This window comes from Artibeus jamaicensis, unplaced genomic scaffold (genome assembly GCF_021234435.1).
Source record: "Artibeus jamaicensis isolate MK-2021 breed Jamaican fruit bat unplaced genomic scaffold, CSHL_Jam_final scaffold_474, whole genome shotgun sequence".
NCBI lineage: Eukaryota > Metazoa > Chordata > Mammalia > Chiroptera > Phyllostomidae > Artibeus > Artibeus jamaicensis.
In genome coordinates, this window is record NW_026522046.1 from 40,339,865 (window position 1) to 40,367,764 (window position 27,900).

At 56.8% G+C, this 27,900-nt stretch overlaps 1 protein-coding gene across 1 annotated transcript; it reads left to right on the forward strand.

The window, feature by feature from the left end:
- Window positions 1–895: 895 nt before the first annotated feature.
- On the forward strand, window positions 896–14,364 carry POFUT2 (protein O-fucosyltransferase 2). The gene is made up of 9 exons (XM_037158204.2): window positions 896–1,046; window positions 2,197–2,447; window positions 4,755–4,899; window positions 5,609–5,719; window positions 9,382–9,448; window positions 11,271–11,396; window positions 12,315–12,495; window positions 12,719–12,842; window positions 14,093–14,364. Exons 1-9 carry the CDS (start codon window positions 916–918, stop codon window positions 14,244–14,246), a joined length of 1,290 nt encoding a protein of 429 aa, XP_037014099.2. The 5' UTR covers window positions 896–915; the 3' UTR covers window positions 14,247–14,364.
- The last annotated feature ends 13,536 nt before the right edge of the window (window positions 14,365–27,900 follow it).

Consider the following 27,900-nt stretch of genomic DNA (forward strand, 5'->3'; position numbering starts at 1 on the left):
CGTGGGCCCAGGTCTGAGACACCCCGCTCCTTCGTCCTATCTGGAGGCTCCTTATATGGCCCTGTTCCCTTCCGCCTCTTTCCCCACCATCCCTCCAGAGCCGTGAGGCTTGGGAAGAAAGGGCTCTACTGCCCTCTGGTGGCCAAGTGGGTGCAGATGGACGCTGCTGGGAGTCGCCTGTGAGCCAGCCCTTTCTCCAAACTGCACACCCAGACAATAAATCAACTATCCGACTGTTGTGCAGAAGGAAGCCAGTTCCAGTTATTCGTATAAACATTTATTTTTTTTCTCTTAATGAAACACGCATAAAACCTCTCCCAGTCACTCCTGGTAAATAATCCAGGAGTCTAGCAGCAGAGGCGGGAGGGTAAGGGAGGAAAGAGAAGGCACACTTCCTTCGGGTGACGGGTAATGAACTGGGGAGTGGGTACCCGACGTGGACAGCCCCTGGGCCTCTTTCTCCGTGAGGTGTTCCCGGAGAAACAATGGTGCAAGGGCCGCACAAGGCACCTCGACTTCCTGGAATGAGCAGGGGTAGAGTCACCACGTGGAGCCCGGGGTCTGGAGCAAGGCCGGGCACCTGCCAGCAAGGGCCGAGTGCTGCCCCAGCGCTGCCTCACTAGCCAAGTGAGCGACGCAGAGCTCCGGCCGAGACCCTCCCCAGCCCGTAGGAGGCGATGTTCTTGCTCCTGAATGCGCGTCCCCGCCCAGTCCAAGGCGCGTACCTCATCCCGGGACCCCAGCTCCCGCGCTCGTGAGACTCGAGAGAAATCCAAACTTCGGAGGACTTGGGATGCACGTGCGGGGCGGGACTAACGGCGTTGCCGTGGCTACGGTAGACGCTACCGCAGGAATTCCGGGCGGATGCTTCCGGGGCGGGGCGTGCTCGCCGGAAGTGCGTGGCCGCCCGGGGCCATGGCGGCGCTGTGCGTCGTCTGCTTACTTCTCGGGGCAGTGTCCTGGCAGTCGGTCTGGGCCTCGGGCGAGGAGTTCTGGCCCGGCCAGTCGGCGGCCGACATCCTGTCGGGAGCAGCGTCCCGCAGAAGGTAAACGCGCTTACGTGCAATCGGCGGGAATCGTGGGGTGGTGGGGGCGGGGCTAGTAACCCGGGCCAGGGGAGTGAGATGCGAGCCCGGGTCACTGTGGGAGGTCGCGACCCCAGGAGACCCCAGGAAGGCCTGGCTGTGGGTCAGGGTCAGGCCCGAGGACGCTGTTAACTGAAGCGGAGTCTCAGAATCACGTGTTCGAAGGGGGTGGATCTTAAGAAAGTGCAGCCCTGTTTATCCGCACGGAGTCTTTCAGCTTCCATCCAGATGTTGGATCAGTGCAGGTCATCTTGTACAAAACAGACCCTGTGCTTGGTGAGGGGGTGCAGAGATGGTAGATGGGTCCTTCCTTTGGGTGTTTGCAGGCCCAAGCCAGGGATTACACCTAGCTTCATCAGTAGTAACAGAAGTTGGGGGGAAAACCAATATGGAGAAGAGAGGAGTTGAGGCTGGCGGTAACTATCGTGTAGAAGCTGAGCACCCCTGCCTGCGTGTTCGCAGCGGTAGTGTTGCTTTGGATAGGGCAGTTCTCAGAAGTGTGTCCAGGGACCCCCTGCGGTGTCATGCCACATTTGTAGTAATACCAGGGTGGTCCTTGCCTTTTTCACTCTCTTTCTTCCCCTTGTTTACTGGAAGGTTTTTCCAGAGACCACCTGTGATACCACAACACATTGAACGCAGCAGCAGATGTGAGAATCCAGCTATCAACCACACCAGACTTGCAGAAATTACGAACATTGCCACTGTTTTCACTAATTATTTTCGTCTTGAAAATATACTTCCTTTTCACTTTAAAATGTTAATGATAACATGTAATAGATTTATTCCTTTCAACATGCTTACGTTTACTTTTAACACAGGAATTATCTATATCGTTAACACACGGAAACAGCAGTCTTTTGGGGTCTTCAGTAATTGCTGGAGTGTGACGTTGGCTGTAGACTGCTGGGCTTATTTGTGCATTATTGCTAGTCGTTAAGCAGATGTTGCTTCTGCTGGTGGGTCAGATGGAAGTGGGTGAGCAGCTGCCTCCACTGCACAGACTAGAAAGCCCCATGGTGGGCGATCAGCTGTGGGTTGTGGCTGTGCCTGGGTTTTCTGTCCAGAAGCCTCCTCGCTGAAGCATCACTGTCCTGCTCCTCCCTGCCAGGTACCTTCTGTATGATGTCAACCCCCCAGAGGGTTTCAACCTCCGCAGGGATGTGTACATCCGAATCGCCTCCCTCCTGAAGACCCTGCTGAAGACTGAGGAGTGGGTGCTGGTGCTGCCCCCCTGGGGCCGTCTCTACCACTGGCAGAGCCCCGACATTCACCAGGTCCGAATTCCCTGGTCCGACTTTTTTGATCTTCCAAGTCTCAACAGAAACATCCCCGTCATTGAATATGAGCAGTTCATTGCAGGTGAGGTGGTGGCTCTGCTGTGCATGGTAGGTCCGGCCGGGAGCTCGGCCAGCGGGCTTTCTCACTGCACCCATCGTCGTCACCTTAGCCTATGGAGGGGCCCCGTATCCTTCCATTTCCCACACCACATAGTGGGCTTGGTCTTGCCTCGGTTTTTCTAAAGAACCAGCAGATCCGAAGTGTGTGAGCTCTGTGCCCCCTCACCTCTGACAACCGCGGTAGCCTGGTGGGTCAAGGAGGGAGAGTTAGAGTTGCTGCAAGAACACCACGGCCGCAGAGGGGCTGTCCCTGTGGGACTCGGCTCCCTGTGCAGGAGAGGTCATTTCGCCTGAAGGGAAACATGACGCATGCGTGGCACTGACCCATGATGTCCACTGTGGTGCCGGTGAAGACTTGCAACAGTACATTGTTTCGTTTAGTCCTGCTTAATCTTCCCTTTTTAATTTTTTAGAGAGAGAAGAGTTGAAGATTTTTTTTAGAATAAAGGTATTTAGAACTTACTGTTGTTTTGTTTAGAAGACATAAAAAGTCAGTGATACCTCTTTTCCCCTTCTCTGGAGAGGCCTAGGAGAGCCGGTCAGTCTTCAGGTCACTGATACACTGTAACATTTGTTGATGAGCCACAGTCTCCAAGCTGCTGATACTCTGTAACAGTCACTGGTGGATCAGGTCTCTGTGCCGCCCATACTGTGGAGTGAGTTCCTACTCTGCAGTGACCTGGACAGCCTAGAATCACTGCTCACACTGAGGATGGTGGCTCGCACATCTTCATTTTTCAAGTTCTGTTTTCACTGCACCGTAGGCCCTGTCACTTTGATAGGGTTCTGTGGCAGAGTCAGCCCTGTGAGTGCAGCAGGCCCAGAACAGCACTGGGAGTATCTGCTTGGAAGAGACAAACTCTGAGGCTGTACAAAGTATTGTTGGAACACTTTCTCCCGAACCCAAGATGAAAGATGTAGCCGGGTATTTAATCCGACTTGATTTAGCCTAGGAAACCATCTGCCCTTGGTCTGAACCCTGGTTACGGAGCCTCTCAGAGAACCTGCCCTTCACCTTCCTGCAGGGTGGGGTGGCAGGTATCCTGAGAGGTGGGCACAGGGTCAGGGCTGGGCCTTAGCCATTTGAGATTGTGTCTAGTGACTGGAAACTGAGAGTAGGTGGGGACAGGAGGCAGGTGTCCTCCCTCCTGCTCCCCAGACTTCATCCCCAGAGCTGGAGCTGCCGGGGGGGGGGGTGCGGGTGCAGGGAGGAGGACAGACTGCCCCGGGTGACGTGCTTGGAGGTGGGCCAGACGGCTCTGCCTCCGCCCTGTCTGATTAGCTGACTCTGCTTAGCTGTTTCCTTCCTTTCAGAGGGAGACAGGCCTGGGTTCCCATCCCGGGATGGGGTGCTGGGGTGCGTGCAGCAGAGCAGCCGGCCATGTACTGGCCTCTTGGTGCTGCATCACTTCCCCCTCGCTTAAGAGGAGCCCCTGGAGCTCTGGCATCAGGTGCCACCGCCATGCAGATGTTAGTGCCCGAGCAAGAGTGAGTGTGCAAAAGACACCAGGATTTCACTTGCCATCGCTCTAGTCACTTGGCTTATTCATCCCATCTTTGAACAAATCTTTGACCACCACAGATGTGGCGCATACATTCTGGGTGTGGGTGGGTAAGGGGGACCTAGGCCCCTACTCTCCTGGAGCTCCTGTGGGGGTGAGGAGCAGCAGGTAAAGACGTAAATGAGTCACTGCAGTGGGCGGCATTTGAGATGCTGAGGAGTGAATGGAGAGAAGGAAAGGGGGGCCCCCCACAGTGTGGGAGACGCGGGTGGCCATGGCCGGGGAAGGCATCCAGGGAGGTGTAGTTTGGATGGCCTCACGGGTCGAGAGCAAGCTGTGGGGTGGGGGTGGGGGGATGGTCGGGGGGGGGGAGCATGCTGATGCCTTGGAGGCACAGTGGGGGGGCCAGCCAAGGAGGAACCCCAGAAAGGAGGATGAGGGAGGGAGTGGGGTCTGTGGCTAGCGTGAAGGAAGTGGGGGTGCAGGAGTGAGGAGAAGCCCAAGGGCAAGCCCAGGTGCTGTAAAAGGTCAGGGCGTCAGGGCGAAGAAGAGCCCATAGGAGCAGCCCGAGTTGAACCCTCACCCCTGTAGGGACCCTGTGCCCTGAGGTCCTTTGTTCCGTGCCAGCTCCGCTTTGGCGAGCTTCCTCCAGTCCTGGGAAAGAAGGGGGCCTTAAGTAAAGTGATGATTCTCTGTCAATGGCAGTCCAACGTGGGCCACACTTGTGCTTAGGTTACCGCTTACGGTGAGTGCTTGGTCTCCTCCAGAGTCCGGTGGGCCCTTCATCGACCAGGTGTACGTCCTGCAAGGTTACGCAGAAGGGTGGAAAGAGGGGACCTGGGAAGAGAAGGTCGACGACCGGCCCTGCCTTGACCCGCTGCTGTATTCGCAGGACAAGCACGAGTACTACAGGTAGGACATGCGAGCTTTCCCCGTGCCCAGTGATGGGTCTGAGGTCATCCCCTGGCCTCCGGAGTGGCATGTGGGACCACGTGACCACACTCCCCACTCGCCAGCTGCCGGCTGCTTCCTAAGGGGAAGGTCTCCTTTCAGCCTCCCAGCAGTGCGCCGGCCTCCTTGTCCCGTTCACAGAGGCCTCAGGCCACTTTAAAAACACCTGGCTGAGACACGTTTACCTTTCCCCGTGTTCATTGTACTTGAACCAGGTCCCAGGAGCGGCGGTCCTGTCACCACAGTTGTAAGTTGCCATCAGAAGGCCTCTTGGTGGGAGGGCTTCCGCATCAGTGGCTCTGACACTGAGCGACAGACACCGCAGCTCTTCGGAAGAGCTGTGTTTTAGGGACCGTCACCCTCACAACTCTGGCACTGAAGCGTGAAGGGTCACTTCCATCCGGTTCCTTCTGGGCTCCCCCTGCCTTTCCGTCCCTGTACCGTCCCACTTCCTGGAAGGAACTGCAGTGGTCTCGTGGGGTCGGGCAGAATTGATGGTTTCTTCGAAAATTCTCACACGGACGTCCCTACTGCTGATCAGGACCAATAGGCTGTCACCACGGGAAACATTGAGCGTATCAAGGTCAAGGTGACGCGTGTGCATCCAGGTGTCGCTCACTGCCTGTGGGAACAAGCTGAACTGAGGGCTCCTGTGGCTCTTCTTTTCCAGAGGATGGTTTTGGGGTTACGAAGAAACAAGGGGTCTAAACGTGTCCTGTCTGTCTGTTCAAGGATCGGCATCCATCATCGCGCCTGTGCTTTTGAGAAACACGTCAGCACGGTAGGTGACGGGCCAGTACGTGAGGGTGTGCATGTGCGCATGCGTATGTGTGAATTTGTGCATGTGTGTATCTGCACGTATGCAAATATGCATGGGTGCACCTATGCACATGTGGCTGCATGTGTGTGTGTGCACATGTGCATGTGGGTGTGTTGTGTGAGCAGGTGTGCCATGACTGTGCATGTGTGGCTGTGTGCGCATGTGTGTGCTCTGTCCTGGTGGCATTGGAATGCCTTCTGACATTGACCTGTGTGGGGTCCCTGGAGAGTTAGACCTTGTGCCCTCCCCCACACCCACCCCACAGCCAGGCAGGACAGGCGTTGGCTTCCAGGAGGAGGCTGCGTGTGTCCTTGGGGAAAGGCCAGGAAAAGGCCCTCAGTTTGGCTCAGTGGCACGGAGGCTGTGCTACAGGTGCCTCCTGTGGTCCCCATGGGCAGGTGCCCCTCAGAGCTGCCCCTCCTTTGAACTGCGTGGCGGGGACACACCGCCAGTGCTACGGCTGGTGGCTAGTGGAGTCACTCACACCTGTTTCAGTCGGGGCCCCTGTTCGAGGTGATGGGAACCGGCTGAGGCCCCACTGGGTGCAGTGGGGGTGAAAGGGGCCCTTGGGGGAGGGGCAGTGAAGAGGGGAGGACAGGATGAAGGTGGTGGGCTGGACTAGGAGGGGCACCAATTTTATTTTCTTCATCTGCCCTGGTGACGGCCAAGTGTTCCTGTAGCAATGAGGACATGTGGCTGAGTCAGGTGAGGGCAGAGACGGAGCTGGAAGGGCAGGGCCGGGAGGGTTCTGAAATGACCCACTGTGATGCTGTGGTGCTGGGGCAGCCAGCCAGAACTGGCCTTGAGTGCTCGGTGGTGCAGGAGCCCAATGCTCCCTATTTGGGTCACCTCTGAAATGAGGCTTTCCTGTGCAACCCCTTGAACCTGACCTTGGTGAGGTCAGAGAAGTGTCTGGAGCCTCTCCCAGAAATGCTTCTCTGGGCAGCTGCTTCTGGCCACTCCTGCTGGAAGTGTATTAGGCCCCCCACGCCATCCCCCTGCACTGTCCTCTCCCTGGTGGCCTGGTGCCTCTTGGACTGCAGCAGCCCTCGCTCACCACTGGGTGGCGCTGAGAGGTGCCTGCGAAGGCCTGAGTCCACCAGTTTGGTTTGTGAAACACTAACTAGGGAGCTGCACGGGGTCTTGGCAGCCAGGCAGTAATGTTCTTAGAAGATTCCTGCAGGTTGAGTTGCTGGGGGACATGGGACCCTGAAATAAGAAGCCCTTCTGAGCTGCCTTTAGTCCGAAGCAGGCACATGAGGGCAGGCCTCCCGTGACGGCCTCACTGATGCCGTTGAGCCCTGGGGAGCTCAGCGCCCAGGGAAGCCTTAGGGCATCTCCGAGGCCCGACTGAGGCCTGACTGTTTTCCGGGGGTCACAGCAGGATCACAGTCCTGCCCCGTGCTCCAGGGTGCCAGGCAGGGCCCTGCCTCATCCCTTTCAGCCCCTTTTCCCTGCATTAGGACCACGGGGGGCACGCTAAGTAGGCCTTTGCAGGCAGCACGCAGTAGGTCTGTCAGAGGCCAGCAGACCTCTGCTGAAGGAACCAGGTTTTCACTCACGGAAAAGTCGGCTCACGGGCCCAGCCGTGAGCTCTGGCTTTGCTGGTTCCTAAGCCAGCCTCCTCACTAAAAAACGCTTGGGTTTCAAAAGCAGATCTGGCTGAAGTTTGGACCTGAGGGACGTGTAAGCTTACTAGTCGCTTTTCTATGCGTCTCACAGGTAAGAATGCAGCACGCACAAAAGGAGACACGTGCCCAGAGTGCAGGCCCCTCGATTTAGGAGCGAGGGCAGCGGCAAAGGCAGCTCCTGCCGTACGGTGCCTGGACAGCCAGGGGCAGAGCCCTGGCTTAACGGCACACACAGCGGAAATGCGCATTTCTGTGGGCAGTGCTGTGTTTCATTGTGACACGGGCCCTTCTCGCGCCAACCCCGCACCCTGCCACTGTGTCCAGCCACTTCGTTTCTTCCCAGGGCTTTTTTGCCTCCGTCGAGTGTTTGGGTGTGTGCACCCCCTCTCTTAGACACGAATGGAGTCATGCTCTGCGTTTCCTCGGCGAGGTTGATGTCCCTGGGTGCGGAAGACCCAGGGGGTCACCACGTTCTTCTGCGGTGGTCTCAGCCCAGATTACGGGACTTAGCTGAACCAGCCCAAGGAGGTGGTCTTTGGTGGGTTGGTCGGTTGGTTGGTTCTTGGTGTTAAAAACAGGAAACAGCCCTGGCTGGTGTAGCTCAGTGGATTGAGCGTGGGCCTGCAAACCACATGATCACGGTTCGGTTCCCAGTCAGGGCGCATGCCTGGGTTGCAGGCCAGTTCCCAGCAGGGGACTCACGAGAGGCAACCATGCATTGATATTTCTCTCCTTCTCTATCTCTAAAAATAAATAAAATCTTTAAAAAAAAAAACAAAAACAGGAAACATTTTTGCCCACAAGTGGGGGAGGAGAACTGGAGGCTCGGACCCAGAGTAGAAGTGACTGGGGCTGTGGGGTGTGCATAGTGATGCACAGCACCGGTGGGACTCACCCCACACGGCGCCCCCGGGCAGGGAGCTGGGGTCCTGAACTGGTAAGTGAAAAGTGGACCCCTGCTGTTAGTCTGTGGTTCTATGATTTCAGAGTGAAAAGCTCTTCTGAAGTTTTTCTGAACCTGCTGAAGTCTTGCCAGTTTCTGTGTCTGTTCTTCAATGGTTTCTGGGTTTTTTCCCCCAACCTTTACCATCTCAATATTCTTAACAATTCTTTCAAGTTCCACTTTCATAGTCTGAGTTTCCACATTGCGCTCCGACCACGGAGGCCTGGTTCTGTTGCAGTGCAGCCCCCGGCCACCTGCCCCATCTCCCCAGCATGGCCTCCTCTCCACGTCTGTCCTGCCCCCGCGTCACCCATCCCCAGTGGATGCGGGCCTCTTTCTGGAGTGTCCCCTCTGCGTGCTGGTGCTGCAGGTGGTCTGGTGACCTCAAGCACAGCCTCTCTTGGCCCTCGCTCTGCAGGGCAGGAACAAACGGTCGTCACTGAAGATGGTACCAGCTTTGGCCTGAGAAACACAAACAGCGTAAGGAGTTCCTCATCCCCGTTTTACTGGCCGTTTTTTAAAGCTGGGAGTAAACGCCCCCATGCCTTTGTGGTGGAAGCCACCGCTATGTGGCTTTGCCCTTTACCTGCTGACGTGTGGAGTTGAGTAACAGATTTTCTATTGTTGAACCGTCTTTTATTCCTGGCGTGAACCGTGTTGGTTACATGGGTCACTTCCTCAGTAGACTGCCAGTTTCTGTTTGCTAGTTTTATTCGATTGGTTTGTTTTCTTTTTTACATCAATAGTCACAAGTAGGCTCGTGACCTCTGGTGCAGGGGCTGGGACAGGAGCAACCCCATGAATGCTTTGAGCCACCTAGAAATTAGAACTCTCTCGGAAATACGGTGTGGGGGCCCAGGCAGCTGCTGCTTGGAGGGTCAGCAGTAGCTACCCACTTGCGCCCTGGTGACCCACGAAGTCAGTGCCCTCTCAGAATTCACCCCAGTGGCCCCGGCACCACGCTGACGGTGCTGTCTGGCGCATGTGAAGTTCAGTAACCGTTCTTAAAGCTAAACTCTCCTCTCTCTTTTTCTGTTGTTCAAAAATAGGTCCGTGATGTTAGACAGAGCCGAGAACCTCCTGCACGACCACTACGGAGGGAAGGAGTACTGGGACGTGAGTGCTGCCCGGGCATCGCCCCGAAGTGCCGTACAGTGTTCTAATTTGTTCAGTTTTTGAAAATCTAAGACTGTCTGCCGCTCTTGTTTTCAACCTTGCTGACCGAAACCGTGAGGTTCTGAGTAGTATTGGGTGTGGGTATGGCCGTGGATTCTCCCCACCACACTCGGGGTGCCCCAGGGTGAGGGTGTGGCCAGGTCTCAGGGTGGGAGCCTGGGTGACTGTCAGCTGCCCCCACATCTGCAGCAGCCTGTCCTTTCCTGCCACCTCATCCTTCAGTATGTGCGTCGAGGGCTTTTCTGCTCATCTCTCTTCAGCTTTGACAAGTAGGGTATTTTCTGCCACGGGAGCTGCATCTCTGCTTCGATGGGCCACTGGCTCTGGCTGGCTTGATGCCACGGCCATCGTGCGTGAAGGGTGGTAGAGCTCAGAGAGCGGCTTCTCTCCTGGCAGCAGCGTGAGGCTGCTGACGTGGGGGCGCGGGTGGCAGCTGGCTGGTCAGGCCACTGGCTCGGAAAAGAGGCCCGGTCCTCACTGCCGTGGGACAGGCAGGAAGCGCGTCCTGAGAGAAGCCTGTAGGGGGCACTGTTCCCACCTCTCTGGGGCCTGGCCCCAGGGCTCTGCTGGGCGAGGGGTGGCTCTCCTGGAGGCTGTGTGCAGGTGTCCTGAAGGATCGGGGACGGGCGGGGGCACCTGCCCCTGCTGGGTTGGCTCCGCCCCCTCGGCTCCCAGCATCACCCAGATCCTAGCATGTGGGGAGAGATTGCTTCTTAGGAGATGTCGGTGCTGAAAATAAAAATGCAGGTTTTTAGGTAAATTCCAGCTGCCTTAAAGAAAAAACACCGATCTCACCTTCAAGGCAAATGTTTTCTCTCACCTGTGGGCTTCAGGTGCCCTCCACCTGGTCACCTCCTAGAGGCCCTGGATAAGGCCAGTCTGTGGGACCCTCTGTGCTCTGGCACCGCCCTTGGGGGCAGCCCAGTCATGCAGTTGGCTTGATTTTTGTCATCTACACGGGTTCCCAGGTTTGTTCATTGAGGAGCTGCAGGTTTGTTTTATATGGCAGCCAATTTATTTAAAGGGGAACACAGCAATTTGTGTCCTGCCGTCTGTACACCTGCTGCGTGATAAAGGGCAGCGCCCAGGTTGCTTCTCAGCCGTGAGGTAATGGGCTCGCCCTCCTCCTGGGGGCGCCCACACCCTGTTGCTGTGGGTCAGGAGGCTGAAGAAATGGGAGTCACGTCCCCCGTGCAGCCACAGACCTCCTCTGTGGTCAGGGTCTGCCCTGTCCAGGGCTGTGGGCCTCTTGTGGGCGGGCTGAGCAGGGGACAGGTGAGACCTGGCCATGTGACCTGGGCGCCTTCTCAGCAGGTCCTTTCAGAAGCATGAATTGCCATCATTGTCACTGTCGATGTAACAGTCCTGTGCCTTCAGCATTGTGGGCCCCCCACTAGCCTTTCAGGTCCCCCTATAAGAGCTCCCCCACAGTGCCAGTCACAGTCAGGGCTTGGCCCTGCTGGGGAGGGCACGGGGTCGTGGCTGTTGGCCTGCAGAGCCCGTGGTGGGTCAGTGTCCTCGTGAGCACTCTCCTCACTGACCAACTCGCTAACGGTCGCCACCTCGTCACCCTGCTGGACAGCCCCGTGGCTGAGTAGGGACCACGCATGGCTCGGCCAGCTTGGCGTCCTTGGCATTTCCGTTAGATTTTGGGAGTGGGCCCTGGATTTGGCAGGGCCCCAGGGGCTTGTTGCAGGGGTCCGGGTAGGGGCTGAGCGAGCACACGGGCTGGGGTGCTCAGCTGGGCTGTCTCCACACCCAGACACGGCGGAGCATGGTGTTTGCCGAGCGCCTGCGGGCGGCAGGCGACGAGTTCCGAAGCAAACACCTTAACTCCACGGACGAGGCCGACGGGATCCCCTACGAGGAGGACTGGACCAAGATGAAGGTAGGTCCTGCCTCTTCAGTTCGGGGGAAAAGTGAACTGTCCTTCCAGATGCAGGATAACGAACCCCTTACTTTACAGCAGGTGGGGGTGGCATGATTGTCACCTTTGGTGGCACCTCCCCTAACACAGTCCACACTCATTGCTGTAATTCCCCGTGGATGCCACTTACTGGGGACCCCGCTCCCTGGCCCACACACACGCACACACTGACCGGTGCAAATTCAGGGCCATTGCTAGGACCATGTCCCTGCAGGGAAGGGAAGGGGAGTTACTGCGGGTTCCAGCAGCCCTGAGGGTCGCTCTGGGGCTGAGACGATGGCGACAGGAGGAGGTCCTGCTGCGTTCCATGTCGCCTGCTCTACAAGACAAGAGCAGTAAAGGGGAAGAGGGCGGGACGCCCCCACACCCCCAAAAGCACCGCTTAGCCTCTCGGTCTGCCATCAGCCTTTTTAAGGATTGTTCTTCTAAAAGGTTGAGTTTTCCCGCAACTTAAACAAATGTTGCTTTTTCAAGTTGTGGTTTTTAGCAGCAAACTGCTTCATAGAGAGGAACACCATTTCACTGGTTTGTTCTGCTGCGGGGCCTTTGGCCATTTTCACCTGGGGTGGCGTTGCCTGGGCACTCGTTAGTGGTCTATGGGCGGTCTCCACCAGGAAGACGTGAAGTGGAAGCTTTTGTCTTTTATCCAGTGTGTATCACTTTCTCCAGCACTTTATTTACTCTTCTGTTCGGACCGAAGGCTGTGATAATTAGTGACTCCAGCCTTACAGACACCCTGTCCGCCTGAGCGCCTCAGGGAGACGCGCAGAGGACGCTGCGTGTGGACCCGAGTCCGCTCTGCGCCCCCCGCGTGCCAGCACCTGCACGCTGACACAGCTCGTGGGTCCACCTCCTCGTGTCCCGGTCTTGCTCTGCCAGGTCAGGCTGGGCTCCTCGCGGGGGGGCCCGTACCTCGCCGTCCACCTGAGAAGGAAAGACTTCATCTGGGGCCACAGGGAGGACGTGCCCAGTCTGGACGGCGCTGTGAAGAGGATCCGCAGCCTCATGGAGAGCCACGGGCTGGACAGAGTGTTTGTGGCCACAGACGCTGTCAGGACGGGTGAGCAGTGCCGGCTTGCGCCCGTCTCTTCCTGCCCCGGGTGCGTTCTGGGTGGACCTGGGCATGGACACGGACCCGTGACGCTAGGAGGGGAACCGGAGTTTTGTGGTTTTGTCCCCTTTGCCTCGTTAGCCAGTTCCCTAGAAATCAGCCTGTCCTCCTGGTGGGCAGACGCCTGTTGGCACCTGTATACCCCTGCTCAGTGTCTCCTTTTAATTTGCAGAACACGAGGAGCTGAAAAAGCTGCTACCGGAGATGGTGAGGTTCGAGCCCACGTGGGAGGAGCTGGAGCTCTACAAAGACGGGGGTGTGGCCATCATCGACCAGTGGATCTGCTCACACGCCAGGTGCTCCGGGCTGAGGTTGACCAGTCCCGATACCAGACACTCAGGACTGGCAGAGTTCTGGGCCCGCGTTGGTCACTGCTGCATGTCTGCCCCACTGTTAAGTCCCTTGTCACGTTGGGCTCAGTGGGCCTTGGGTGGTCTCAGGGTCTCATTCCTTTGGCCCGTGGTGCACTATCCCCGTTGCTTTACCCAAAGCCTCCCCTCTGCCTAACGTTGTCAGAGGAGGGCCAGTGTGGCCCACCTCCATCCCAGTCCTGCCGGCCAGGAGCAGCCCCGCCTGGGTTGCATCCGTGGAGACTGAGCCCAGGGTGAGCCGAGTCGGAAAGCACGCGCCCTCGGTCTTGTCTCTGTCGTGGGGTCGCCCTTGTAGGCGGCGGGCTGCCCAAGGGAGAACAGGTCCCGGGTCCCCCTGTGGGTCCCTCTGTGGACTCCCGCCTGTTGGTGCTGGGAGGAAGTCAGAGAGAACACTTGCAGTAAGATGGAAAGTAAAAGTGGAGTGAGTAGCCAGTTTTCCTTCTGTCCTTGGGGTTCTCAGACCCCTGGGTGGCCACTCGAGTCTGGCTTTCATGGGTTGGCACTTGCATCTATTCTTGGGCGTGCTGGGTGCTATAGCAAAGGCCCAGGGACGCCCTTCTCCAGGGCAAGAGGCCCTTTTCCTCCGCTGAGCAGGTGGAGTTGTGGGGCAGGCTCAGCCCTGGCAGGGATGGAGGTGGGTTGGGGCTGAGAGACTTGGCCTGTACCTCGGCCAGCCCCCTCCCCTCAGGCTTCTAAACCAGAGCCTGACAGCCCTGTCTCCTCAGCCCCCGGGTTCTGTGGATTTTTGTGCTTAGTGCTTCTGCCACCTGCCTTCCACAGACCCAAACCTGGCAGGCGTCTTGCGGGGCAGACTCTGTGCCTTTGTTCCCAGACAGCGGTGCTGGAGGGGCTGGCGGCTGCAGGTGACTACTTCCCACCACCACAGTCTTGCTAGTGGTTCTAGGCCCTCGCCTGTTGAAGCCAGAATCTAGCAGGTGTCTCGAGTCTGCCCCCTGCAGGGCTGTCTGTCTCCTGAGCACCCGAGACTCAGCCAGGCACTCCCCAGCCCGGCCTGTGGGCTCCTCCAGGGTCTGCTCTGTCCTGCCAGCCCTGGCCACTCAGCCGTAATGACAGCCACAGAGTGCCAGGGCCCGGGGGTTGGGCAGGCGTCTGAGGGTCTTTGAGCACCGGACCTGTTCCATGCGACTCTGGTGACCTCCGCGGTTGCTTTGCAGGTTCTTCATCGGCACCTCGGTCTCCACGTTCTCCTTTCGGATTCATGAGGAAAGAGAGATCCTAGGGCTGGACCCCAAGACCACGTACAACCGCTTCTGTGGGGACCAGGAGAAGGTGTGCGAGCAGCCCACGCACTGGAAGATCGCGTACTAAGCTGGCACCTCGGGGGCCCCATGCCTTGCACCCGTTTTACACTCAGTGGGCTTGCTGGCTTCCTGTAAGGACACAGGTCACCATGGGGTCACTCCTGCCCCTGGCCAGCAGCTAGACAGCAAACTGTCATGGCTCAGGGTCTCAGACCCAGAGGCCACACGTGGGCACAATGTGCCACCTCACAAGCCAAAGTGTGTGCCACGCTACCCCTGGGGCTGCGCCCCCTTCTCAGTGTCTTCTCCAGCTGCTGCCACCTATGAAAAGGCGCTGCCGCTTTCTGGGGACTCTGGCTCTGTCTTCTGTCAGGGTCTGAAACCCCGCCTCAGCCGCCAGCAGGGCCCACAGCGTGGTTTCCACAGTCGGGAGGGTTTTCCCAGTGAGTCAAGGGCGGGCGACCAGCTCCCACCCCAGCGGGGCTGCAGAGCCGGTGAGGCCCAAGGATTTGGTGTGATACGGCCTGTGGGTCAGTCATCGCAACTCCTGTGTCGGCCCCCAGAGCAGAGCCCTTGGTGCTGCCCTTTTGCCGTAAGTGTGACCTTGTGTGAGTCGGAGAGAGGTGAACCACTGCCTCCCGGAGCCAGGTGGGGGCGGGGGCTGTGAAGTGATCCCTCTCCTGTCTAGGAGTGCTAGAAAGTCCCACTGCAGGTCTTGAGTGATTTGGCCTGTTCATGCAGAAACTGGTCCATATTGACACCATTGTCCAGGTTGCTGCCTGTGCATTTGTGACTGTCACTGCAACACGCACGGACTGGGTGGCAGCACTTGTCCGAGAAGCCCCCCCCCCCTTGCTGCAGGGGTGCGGCCACCCGGGAGGGGCCTGGCAGGCAAGCTGCTCTCCTCAGGCTCCGCCCCTCCCCAGCAGGTTTTCAAGGCCTCAGCCTGCTGCCACTGGTGGGAATGCCACCAGGCACATGGGTCGGCCCCACCCTGTCCCTTCCAACTGGGAACCCTGACTAAAGGGACACCTGGGCAAACGGCGGTGGATGGCGAGCACATGCCGTGTGACGGGCGGGCACACAGGGCGCTTCTGCTGAGCCCAGCAGCTGGGACGCGGCGGGGTCGGGGCCCGCGCCCTGGGTGCTCCATCTCCTTCCCAGGCTTCTGAAGTCTGCCCTGAACACTCGCAGGGCTCCAGCAGTGTTGGCTGTGCAGGGTGAAATGATGAAATATTTATTCTATTTACATTTGTACGTTCAAATATTAATAAAATGAATTTTCTAGAAAGCTGAAATTCTGAGGTACTCTCGGGGCTGCTGGAAGGGCCCTGCAATCTGTCCCCCTTTTCTCTGCTGTCTGCACCTTGCAACAAATTCCTCTCTGGCCTCCTGCTCCCATCCCCCGACCTGAGGCCTGTCGGGTGGTCCACACAGTGGGTTAGCAGAGGATAAACCTCTGGGAGCCTGAGAGTGAGCACTCTGATGGTGGGGACATGGGAACACAAGTTAGAGCTGAGAGCGGGGGCTGCTGGGAGGGAAACCTGTGCTCCAGAGGAAGGGGTCACGAGCACCACCCATCGGAGGGCGCTGGGGCACAAAGAACCAACTCTGCCTGCGGGTCCAGCTGGTGCTGGGTGAGCACACAGGCCCCTGATCCAGGTCGGAGGGTGTCAGCTCCAAGAGGGGGGATGAGGTGGGTCACTGCACCTGTTCCAGGACGTCTGCGACAAGACAGATCCAGGTGGAGGGACTTTGAGGAGCACGAACAGCTGGGCAAAGGCCTCGAAGGCACTCACATCAGGCTGGGTCAGGCAGCAGAAAGCAGCTCCTAGCAGCCCAAGCAGGGATTCACGGGGCAGCATGGGGCAGGGAGGGGGTCATGGATCCCCAGGCCAGCAGAAAGGGGGCTGGGCAGGAAGCAGAGGAAGGGTCCAGAAAGGGACAGGAAGGTCACCAGGAGTCCCCACAGGGCCCAGGCCAAGCTGGGCTCTGGTGAGAGGCTGGACGAGTGGAGCCACTCCCTTTGTAGGAGGGGAGGGCAAGGAGGCTCAGATGCCCCAGGTCCTGGATCCACGGCGGTTTCCTGAGCTGGGGGTCGGAGCAAACTGAGGGGCACAGGAGACTCTCCAGCCCACAGCCCCTCAGTTCACCCCTCTTCCTGGGACACTTGGAGACTGTGACTCCCACCGGGAGGGGGGGGAGCCTAGGCCAGGGGCCCCCTCCCACCTCCCCTGTGGCACACTCTCCCCTCAGCAGCGCCGCCTCCTGCTGATCCTGACAAACCACTGAACTTCCATTTTCAACAATTTCCATCTAATCTTTTAAAAACAAAGGTGGGCCATTGAATACAGACATTGGGACTTTGGAGGCCTCATCTTGCTGGCCTCAGACCTGCTGGCTGGGTTGAGTGACATCACAGAGAAGGGCCTGCACTTTGGGGGTTTGAAATTCTAATCATTTGGTGACCTCGAAGGAAGTCAGCAGCTCTAGTGAGGGGCCCTGACCTGAGATGAATGTTCCCTCCGCTCAGGTGAGCCGTACCCTCCTGCCTTCCCTGTTCTCTGCAATCAAACCTGGTCCTTGTTCAGGGAGGCAGTGACACAGCCAATTAACTCTGGGTGCAGCGTGACCAGGGATGAGATAAACCCAGCACTCAGCCATCCTGTACAACCAGGCAGGGAGCTAATAACCAAACTCATGGCCTTGGGCCCCAAGGAGCATCCCGTGTGCATGAGGATGTGGTGCTGGGCTGGGAGCTCCCGTCCACATGCCGACCCCATGAGGCCTCTGGAAGAAGCTCCAGGGCAACCAACTCAGGGGAAAGAACCAGGGACTGAGCTACTCCCCAAGTGAACGGCTCTGCAGAATGGAGTCCCCATCCCTCGAGATGCCCAAGAGGAGGCCAGATACCCACACAGCTAGGGCTGTGGGCAGCCGTGCCTGGGCCTTCTCCAGCGATGGGTTCTCTGATTTTGGACACCCAGCTCTTTCAAAGCTATGTGTCAGTCAAGAGAACAGAAACCTGACCAAGCTGCTCAACTGTCACTGAGCACACACAACTCCCCCTGCTCAAAAGCCAAGCTGACCACCTTCAGGCACAGCTGGATCTAGGGGCATGAGCTGCATTGCTGGGACCAGATCCATGCTCACCTTTGATCTGCTGTCTCCTGGTGACCCCCATTCCTGGAAGGTCTGTGATCCCAGTGACAAGATGGACACCCTCAGCAACAGCAACTCTCTCTTGTGTTCCATCTCTAAGTCCAGCAGGTGAGAGTGTCACCATCTGGACAAATAGTAGGAGTCAGTCATGTCTGACTCCAAACATGTCCTGGGCACTGTCTGTGGGTCAACCTGGTCCCCATGTGAGGATGAGGCCCCCTCCCAGGCCAGGCAGCAGAGGGGGGGAGGGGAGCTCCCCCAGCTGAGCAGCTGAGCTCTGCACCTCAGGGTGTGGCACTGGGTCCCCCGCTCACTAGTGGGGTCCCATCACGTGTACAAGGACCCTGGCAGCCCTTTCCATGCCTCTGCCCCCCGCCCACACAAGCACGTCCGGGCTCTAACCAGAGTGGAAACCCTTCAGGACGCTATTTCCTCCTACCTTCCAGACCAGTCATGGTGGGACTCACCCAGGCGCCAGAGCGGTCCACCCCGACGTCAGGCTGGGAGCAGTCGAAAACAGTTTTGTGGCCCAAGCACTTTCTTGGCATCTGACAGTCTCTTATGAGAAACGTGAGAGCCCTGGCCCACGAATATCCAGCAGAAAGGGAGGGCTGGCTCGGTGACTGCCGTGTTACAAAACCGGCGGCCCCTGAGCCTGCAGAGACACCGCCCCTCCACCTGGAAACGCACGCCTGGAACCCACCCTGCGGGGTCGGTGGAGCAGGAACCCACGGCACCGGCGGACCCGCTGCCTCTCCCTGCGCCTACCCATGCACGCAGGTGATTTCCTGGGCTTTCTCATTTGGGAAAGCTGAGGCTCGGAGAACTAAAATTAGATAAATAGTCCGTGTGCCTGGGTGAACAAGCTCACGTGGTGTGGCTTTGGAGCCCACGGGAGCCGCCTGAGGTCAGAGCATGCAGGCAGGTGTGAGGCCGGTGCACCTGCAGTTGCAGTTCCCGCAGCAGCTGGCACAGGTGGAGGCAGCGGGGCTGGGGCAGGTTCCAACCCGGATCTCCACGTCCCCAGACTGAGCGCATTAGAGGAAAAATGCAGACACCTGCGAGTAAATAAGGGCAAGAAAAATCTGACTGGGACATTGCTCAGGTGACATTGCTTTCCTTTCCTGATGTCTGACAGTGTGCTTACAACATGAGTAGTGAGCAAGTAACACAAAAAAACAGTGCCTTTTCATGCATCAGAACAGGCCTTCCTGCTGACGGACTCAGCCCCACACAGTGGGAAGCTGGACCCCCCCAGCCCCTTTCTGGGTCCCCTCGGGCAGTGCACAAGCTGCCTCGGTACAAGCCGCTGTCCTGTGGGGCCTGAGTGGGGTGGGGCTCGGCCTTCACTCCCCACCCACAGGCTCTTGCCTGAGGCTCCTGAAGCTGCATTCAATTTCATGCAACTCCCTAAACTAACATCACAGATTATTTAAGATTAGTTTTGGAGACTTCCAGCCAAGATGGAGGTGTAGGTAGATATACTGTGCCTCCTTGCACAACCAAAACAAGGACAACAACAAATTTAAAAACAACCAGAACTGCCAGAAAATCAAACTGTATGGAAGTCCTACAATTAAGGAGTTAAAGAAGAAACACTCACCCAGACTGGTAGGAGGGGTGGAAATGAGCAGCCGGGTGGAGAGGATTCGAGGGAAGGTGGCGGCTTGTGGACCTCGTGGTCTTACATTTGCATGCAGATAAACCAGGAGGAACAACTGGGGAGCGAGACAGACGGCACAACCCAGGGCTCCAGCACGAGGAAATAAAGCCTTAAAGCCTCTGACTAAATAAACCTGTGGGGTTCGTGGTTGTGGGAGAAAATCGCAGCCTCATAGGAGCATTTGTTGGAGAGACCCACAGGGTCCTAGAATGTACACAAACCTACCCACCTGGGCGTCAGCACCAGAAGGGCCCAGTTTGCTTGTGGGCAGTGGGGGAAGTGACTGAACTCCAGCAGAGAGCTCAACAAGTGGCACTGTTCCCTCTTAGACCCCTCCTCCACATACAGCGACACAATGCAGCCCTGTGGGTTGCCCCACCCTGGTGAAACCTAAGGCTCCGCCCCTTACTACGTAACTGGTGCGCCAAGACAAAAAAATATGGATCAAATGAAGGAACAGATCAAAGCTCCAGAAAAAATACAACTAAGTGAGGAAGGAATAGCCAACCTATCAGATGCACAGTTCAAAACACTGGTAATCAGGATGCTCACAGAATTTGTTGAATTTGGCCACAAATTAGAGGAAAATATGAAGGCTATGCTAGGTGAAATAAAGGAAAATGTACAAGGAACCAAAAGTGTTGGGAAGGGAACTGGGGCTTGAACTAACAGTGTGGAGCAGAAGGAAGAAACGTTCAACCAGAACAGAATGAAGAAACAAGATTTTAAAAAAAATGAGGAGAGGCTTAGGAACCTCCAAGACATCTTTAAAGGTTCCAACATCCGAATCATAGGGGTACCAGAAAGAGAAGAGAAAGACCAAGAAATTGAAAACTTATTTGAACAAACAATGAAGGAGAACTTCCTCAATCTGGCAAAGGAAATAGACTTTCAGGAAGTCCAGGGAGCTCAGAGAGTCCCATAGAAGCTGGACTCAAGGAGGAACACACCCAGGCACAGCATAATTACATTAGCCAAGATTAAAGATAAGGAGAGAATCTTAGAAGCAGCAAGAGAAAAGGAGACAGTTACCTACAAAGGAGTGCCTGTAAGACTATCAGCTGATTTCTCAAAAGAAACTTTGCAGGCAGGAAGGGACCAGAAAGAAGTATTTGAAGTCATGAAGGCAAAGACCTATATCCAAGATTACTCTATCCAGTAAAGCTTTCATTTATAATAGAAGGGCAGATAAGTGCTTCCCAGATAAGGTCAAGTTAAAGGAGTTCATCATCATCAAGCCCTCATTATATGAAATGTTAAAGGGACTTATCTAAGAAAAAGAAGATAAAAAATAGAAGCAGTAAAATGACAAACTCACAACTATCAACAACCAAACCTAAAAAAATGAAATAAGCAAACAACTAGAAAAGGAACAGATTCGCAGAAATGGAGATCACATGGAGGGTGTTCAGGGGGGGAGGTGGAGGGGGGAGAATGGGGGAAAAGGTACAAGGAATAAGAAGCATAAATGGTAGGTACAAAATAGGGGGAGGATAAGAATAGTATAGGAATTATAGAAGCCCAAGGACTTATACGTACAACCCATGAACATGAACTAAGGGCGGGGGGGGGGGTGTATAAAGGGGGGGGAATAGGACAACTGTAATAGCATAATCAATAAAATATATTTTTTAAAAGATTAGTTTTATCTTTGGTGATATGACTTTGGGCGCTTTAAGCCCCCAAAGAAGAGAAAATATCAGCTCTCCTGGTGTGTTTGTGGCTCGGGTGGCACTTCTAAGGGGGAAGGAGGGGCGGGAGAGGTCTGTGCCACACCCCATGGGGGTTTGGTGGGAGAGGTGTGGGCTTTGGGTCTCCGGCCAGGTCACTGACGTGTGTGAGCCAGCACCTCAGATGACCTGTGACCACTCTGTGGCCTGCCTGGCTGAGCACCGAGGAGGTTTCACAGAACTGTCCCCTCCCCCACTGCGTTTCATGGTGGAGCCCTTAGGAGGGCGGCATCCCCTTGTCATGGCTACTTCTGCATGGCCTGGTGGTCCCTTGTGCCGCCTCCACACTTCCTGGTCCCCTGCTTCTGCGAGTGGGCCGGGCCGGGCCTCCTGCTGACGACAGGGCCTCGTGAGAGTGGCTGGCGTTTCTGCCACACCGGGTCCGGCAGACCCTGACCTCCCTGTGCCTCTCTGTCCCCCTGTCTTTCCCTTTTTCCCTCCCACGTTCTCCCCCTCGCTCCCCTGCTGTGCCTGGCCCGCTGCCCTGCCCTTAGCTGCCCTGTGGAGAGGCCCAGCTGGGGAGGAGCACAGGCTCGTCACCTGCTCACAAGGAGCTGAGTCCCCAGTCCAACCGCTGGGAGGACTTGAAACCCAGCAACCTCCACTGAGTCACTGGACCAGATCCTGCCCGGGGACCTGAGTTGCCCTGGCCCAGCAGACACTCCGAAGGCGGGTCCTGATGCCCAGGTCCTGGCCCACAGACGCTGGCTTGATCCCTAAATTTTGGGGTGTGCAGCAGTAGACACTTAACACACTGTGTTCACTTGCTGGACGAGAACAATGACAAAATGTGGGGAAATGAGGGCATCTTAGGCGGCTGTGCCCCAGGGCACTTCGGGGGTCCGGACCCAAGGGGCGCAGCGGCAGCTGGCCTCCAGCCTCTTCTCCGGCGCTCAGGTTGAGGGGTGCGTGGGAGGCTGTGGATATAAACCCAGAGCCGCTGCTGGCCACCCAGCATGACCTGGGACCTACGTCCTGAGCCAGGTGACCATATTCTGTCTCTGCCCCCACTGCACATAAGGCTCAAGTTCACTGGGCTTGACCTGGAGACAAACAAGCCCTTCCCTGCAGGAGTGACAGCTGGCAGACCTGCAGGCCTCGCCACGTGGCCCACCCTGGAGCCCAGAGCGTTCTTGGGGCCCCCACCCCAGTGGGCATCAGGGAGCCCCCAGGAGCCCCTCACTGCCGCACGGTCAGAACTGGCCCTGAGCCTGACCAGCCTGGTGCTGCCTGGTTTGCTCATTCTGTGCCCTGTCCCCTGTCCTGGTGGGGCAGGGGGAGCCCCAGCCATGGAGCCTGAGGGTGACCCAGAGGCCACTCTCACGGAGCAGAGTTTGGGCCACATGTGGAGACACGTGAGAGAAACCACGGGTGGGAGCAGAGGAGGGACCACTGCCAGAAGGAGGAGGGCCAGGGGTCCCCAGGGAGGGCCTGCACAGCAGCCCCCCGAAGTCAGCAGACGTTCTGCGGACTCAGTAACCGGGTTTCCGCGTCCCGGGGGGTGAGTGGCTGTGAAGTCACACCATGCTGCTGGCTCCTGGTGCCATCTGTTCCCCAGGCCGTCCCATGGCTCCTCGTGGCCACATTAGCTGACTAATGAAGGTTGATGCTGCAAGAAATGGCCCGTGACAAATTAAATCTCTCATTTCTATTAAGAGGCCTTTTTAGGACAAACCAGGTCGGCTTCGTGTCCCTCATGACTGGGCCTGGGCAGCCTCAGCTCTGTGCACAGCGGGCAAATATGCAAACATGGTATCATCCACCCGTTCTCCTGAGTGAGCAGGAGAGGGCCCCTGACCCTGTCACCCCACCTTTGGGAAGCAGCAATGAGCCCCTGTGGCTAGCAGTTGGTAGAGCAAGTACCCCCAATGACAAGCAGGCACAATGACCCCTCATCAAGTCCCATGGTGTCTGGCACAGGTTGGACCAGGGGTCTGGGCTCGAGTGCCCCTCCCACTACCCTCCAGGGCCCTCAGCTTCCTGAGGACCAACGAATAAGGACAAGAGTGATGCAGTGTCAGCTACATGGCACTAAGTCACAGGAGGACTCAGGAGCCTCTGGAGACTGTGGTTTGTGGAACAAGTGATATTTTGCTGCCAGGATGAGTGCGGAGTGGGAAAGACACCCAGGGAGGAGGCAGCTGTTTGCTGGGGACATGGCCGTGCCCAGGGAGAGGAGGGTGGACCTGGGAAGATGGCGAAGCCATTCCTGGTCCTCTGTGAGCTCAGGGGGCTGGCCTGGGAAGGGCAAGAGGAGGGAGCTGTCTGAGACAGTGGCTAAAACCTGAAGATACCCAGTAAATAGTTTGGGGACTCTTGGACACAGGCTGAGCCTGGGAGAGGTTACGGGGAGCCCAGAGGCCAGAGATGACAGAGAAGTATGAGTCACGCAGGAGTCACGCCGGACGCAGCTCCGACCCTGAAGACCCAGCCCTGGGCTCTCCCAGGACAAGGTGCTGGTGGGGAGCGAGGTCACCGGGAAGGGGTATGAGTTCTGTGAGCCTTGCCCTGGGTCAAGGGGCAAAGAAGAGAAGAAGCTCCGCCCCACCCCGTCCTGCCGAATCTCTAATTCCAAGCCGTCCCCATGAGGGTTTAGGGTTCGAAGTACACGCGTGTGCGCACCCACACAAACACACACACAAATACACACTCTATTCCCAGCTGCACCTCAGGTCCTGCCGAAAGCACACGCAGACCCTCTGGAGGGGCCCACCCACCCTCAATCCTCCAGAATTCCCGCCCAGCGAGCCCGAATCCCCAGCACGGAACCCACAGGCAGGCGAGGGCCGGTGCCCTTGTGCGAGAGTCAGCGGAGACACCCCAGGCAGAGCCACACCCTGCAGATGCCCAGATAATGGGGACAGGATGGAAGGTGACCGAATGGCATCTTTACAGAAATGAAAGAGGGTGTTGAAGTATGACAAAGGACCAAGACACCATCAAAAACGAAATATAACGTCTAGAAATGAAAAAACGGTTGAAATTGGAAATGCAGTGCTCGGATAGCAGATTCAACACACCCCCAAACCCACGGGTGAACTGAGTGCTAAGTGAGACGGTCGCCCCCGGCAGGGAGCACAGGAGGCCAGAGAGAAGATGGAGGGAACGTGAAGGGACGTGGGGAGAATGTGGGGACTCTCTCACGGGGGGCCCCCGGGGAGAGGCCGGGGGGAGGTGTGAGCAATGGGGGTTTCCCAGACGTCAATCCCAGGGTTCCAAAGGCCCAGTGAACCCCTGCAGCCGAAATCACAAGAGACCCTGGAGAGTGACTGGGAAACTGCCGGAACACAAAGACAGAGGAGGCCCTACAAGTCCCCGAGAGTCGGGGTGACTTCCCTGATGATCCACAGAACCACGGGACGCGAGCTGGCACCTTTGCCACTGTGGAGGCTGCACATGGGAGTGATCTGGACAAACGTGAAGCCAGTGACTGTTGGCCTGGACTTCTGTCACTAAAGGAACTCTCTCAAGGATCAGAGCACAGTATAGATTTTTCCAGGCAAAGGAAAACCGTAAGCAGATCTCACTGCAGGAGGTGGTGAACCTTATACAGAATAAAGACAGAAGATAATTGTGAAGATGCCAAAAGAGCGCAGTCTTCACAAAAGGGTGCAAAAGGGCACACATCTGCTTCTTCCTCTTGTGAGATCCCTCATCTGCCCGAGCTCGGGGAGTGTTTGTGAACGTCTGCGCGGCCTGAAAGTCCTGATTCTTTCCAAACCAACTCAAATACAGCCCCTTGGCAAACGGTACTTAGAATCGTTGTTGTCAGTTTTGCTATCGAGCCACCCAAGTCCTGAAGAGGTGACCCAGCAGTCCTGCAGGCAGGGACTGAGCTCGGGAGAACACCTCGCCCGAAGAGAAGCCACGAACGTGACCATGAGCATTATTGGCATAAAAAGGAGGGTCCGACTGAGGGCGGGAGAGTGGGGACGTGTCGGGGGGACCGTGGCACTGCCCTCACCACCCAGACAGCAGGCACCGTGGAGGTGCAGTGGAATCACGGGGCACAGAGGCGGGTGTTTGGGTTGAAATGAAGGGAAAAGGAACATGTCAGAATCAGATAAACCACCTTTATAACGTGAGTCGGTGTGCGGAGCACGTGGGTGGCTTGTGAAAAGGAGCTGACTTTTAGCTTGTTCTTCAATATTTCTGGTTTCTTATTTTTAAAAACTCAGGCTCTCCCACGATTCCATCGTCACTTGCAGTGATGCTTCTGTGAGATAATTCTCAGCACTAAGAAGCCTCACGCAGTGAGAGGGGCGATGACTCTCCAGGGCACTGACTCTGCCCTCACGGCCCCTTGGGGCTCACCCACAGAGGCCTGTGTGGCCCAAGAGCCCAGTGGCCTCCGGGACCAGCTCCTGCCCACGCAGAGCCGGAGAGGACTCGAGAAAGGCAAACTCGCAGCGTCGGCCTGAAAAACAAGCAGGAAGGCAGAAACTCTGCCACCTGCAGCGTCACACAATTAACTCTGGCTCCAGAGAGAAATAAGCGGGGCTGCAGCCATCCTGGCCGCCCCATTACCCCCACCATTAGAGCCCACGGCACATCCCAAGTCCCTTAAATAACAGATTCCCCCGCACTCATCCACCCCGAGGTCCACTGAGCACTGCCAGGAATTTGCTCTGTTGGTTAGCTTCCCAAAAGTTCCTGCTTGTCGGCCAGACGGGACCGAGGAGGCCCGCCACACCCTGTTGGCTTGTCGCCTCGAAATGTCCCTGCATGGAGGATCAGCGGGTGCACACGGGGCCGGAGGAGGAGCCTGGTTTAGTCCAGTTCCAGGGTCTCCATTTGTCCCTCCTGCTCTCCAGCTTCAGCACACACACCTGAAGGTCACGCTGCTTCACCTGGACAAGGTCCTCCCAGGGGAGGGGTGGTCACCTGACCACACTGCCCAGGTTCACATCCACCGGACGCTGGTTCCGTGGCCCAGTATGACTTCTTCGAGGGACAGATTTATGAATGCAGTGTGCGGGTGCCTTTTCTCCTGCTATCAACTGTCCGGTGTTTCAGAGCATTGGTGATGGGTCGTGAAGAAGAGGGTTCCTGTGGCCTTTCGCGGGCAGGGATGGAGGTGGATGGGGTGTGGGGAGGGCGCACCCGTGGACACCGCCGAGTGCCTCTGTGGAGGCCTGAGCTGGGCTCCAGAAGAGCCAGGGTCAGGGAAGGTCTGAAAACCTGCTGGGGACAGGCCTACGCCTGCCACCAAAGCCAGCTGCCCACTGCTCCCTCTGACCACCATCGGGCACAGGCTGTAGCTGGGGGCTCACAGCCCCCCACTATCGAAGGGACAGAGCCTATGACCCCTTCTCTGCCCCATGACCTCCACCCGGAGCTTTACGTGACTTGATCCTGGGGTGTCAGGGCCAGGGCTGGGGAGACTGGGTGGGAGATTTTGAGGGAAGTAGAGGCACGGGGGTTGGGAACATAGTGTGCGCTGCTTCCAAAAACGTGAGGTTTGAGATCACCCAGAAATTAATGACCTGTGACGGCGTCAACGCCCCAGCCCAGCAGCTGTACCCTTGCAGTGCACAGGGGCCAGTGTGCAGGTGGGTGTCCCCACAAATCCCCTGCACCTCCGCTCCTCCTGCCCCTCTTCAGACACTGTGGTTGCCAGGCCGACCAGCGCAGGCCCCTCCTGCCGCAGCTGGGAAGACGCCACTCTGTAGCACGGACGGGGAACCCACCGTGGCTGTGATGAGCCCAGGGATGCAGCCCAGGGCAGCTGATTTCCTGGGGCAAACGTTGGTCAGTGGGAGGTGGGCACCAGAGGGGCCAGGCAGACACGAGTCCCCTCCCCTCCCTCCCTCCGGCTCCCCCAGCATTGCTTCCTCCGAGCAGCCCGTCCTGAGAAGTCTTATGTGCCCAGAGTTGCAGCTGCCAAACGGGGTGATTCCAGCTCCTCCCGAAGCAGCGGCGGCGGGCTCAGCGGGCCCGGCTCCCTTGGCGCCGATCACTTCTCTCCCTGTGTCACTTCGCCACCCCCCACTCTCTCTTGTCCCTGCCTCAGCCTCTGTTTCCTGGGGAACCCTGGCTGCAACAGGTCTGCACCACGGGGACAGGGGAAGTGGAACAGCCATGGGACTTCCGTTCCTTACGGATGGCAGACTGGGCGCCCTGAACGACTCTTCTGAAGAAAATAATTGGGTAGCTGAATTAAAAGAACACTTACAAAATATATCCCCAAACTTTCATGAAAACAAAAAAGTTGTAAAACACTGAAGAGGGGAAAATCAGAACTCCCAGGAGGCAACGAGGTCAAAGCCAGCTTTCAGATGGGGGCGGTTCTCCAGCGCCCTGCGGACCCTGAGTGACTTGACAACACGCAGCCTTGGGGAGAGGAGATGAGGCCCCGGTCCTCCCAAGGTGGGAGAGGCAGGCAAGGATGCGTCATAGAGCTGAGACCTCACATGATGAGCAGAAACCCGCACACAAAAGTTGACAGACGCACAAGAAATGTTCCTGCCTCTGCCCTGACATTGGGGAAGGAAAACACAAACTCCCCTGAGAATTCATAAACTGAAGAAACTCATTGACGTTGCTGATTTAAACTCCCGCTAACTGTGTGGTCCCAATTTCAAGCTGATTGTTTACAAAAGTGGTCCCATACTGGTGGTGTCTCCCACATGACAGCAGCAAATGCAAATATTTTTTGGGAAAAAAAATCAAGTCAGAAACTCAAAGAATTTCAACCAAATATACATCCAAAGCAAACACACCTTGATGTTCAAAAGTTGTAAGAACAAAGGAAACCAGCCACTATAAAATCCAATCGCTAAAAAACAGATTAGATGTGGCTGAAGAGAGAAACAGTGAACTGGAAAACATATCCAAGGAAATTACACCAGATCTCCATCCGGAGAAACAAAGAGATGGGAATCGTAAAAGGTGATAAACCACGGAGGATGAAAATAGAGAATCAGCCGTGTGTATAATAATATTTTTGAAGGGAGTGATGGAATAGAGAAGAGTCAATATTTTAAGAGACAATGGCTGAGAATTTTTCAGACAGTTTAAAGATGCCTGGAAGATCCAGTAAGCTCAATACATTAAAAGGGAAATAAATTTATATCTACATGTATGATAGTGAAAGTGAAGAAACCAAGGCAAAGAGAAGACGAGGCCTGTTGGTGCCCCGCATGCCTGATGAGCCTGGGGACAGA

Bases quoted from the DNA above. Each gene is read 5' to 3' on its own strand.
- POFUT2 (XM_037158204.2), top strand. From the start codon at position 916: ATGGCGGCGCTGTGCGTCGTCTGCTTACTTCTCGGGGCAGTGTCCTGG. The intron at 9,449-11,270 runs GTGAGTGCTGCC...CTCCACACCCAG, and splicing joins GAGGGAAGGAGTACTGGGAC to ACACGGCGGAGCATGGTGTT. The intron at 11,397-12,314 runs GTAGGTCCTGCC...TTGCTCTGCCAG, and splicing joins AGGACTGGACCAAGATGAAG to GTCAGGCTGGGCTCCTCGCG.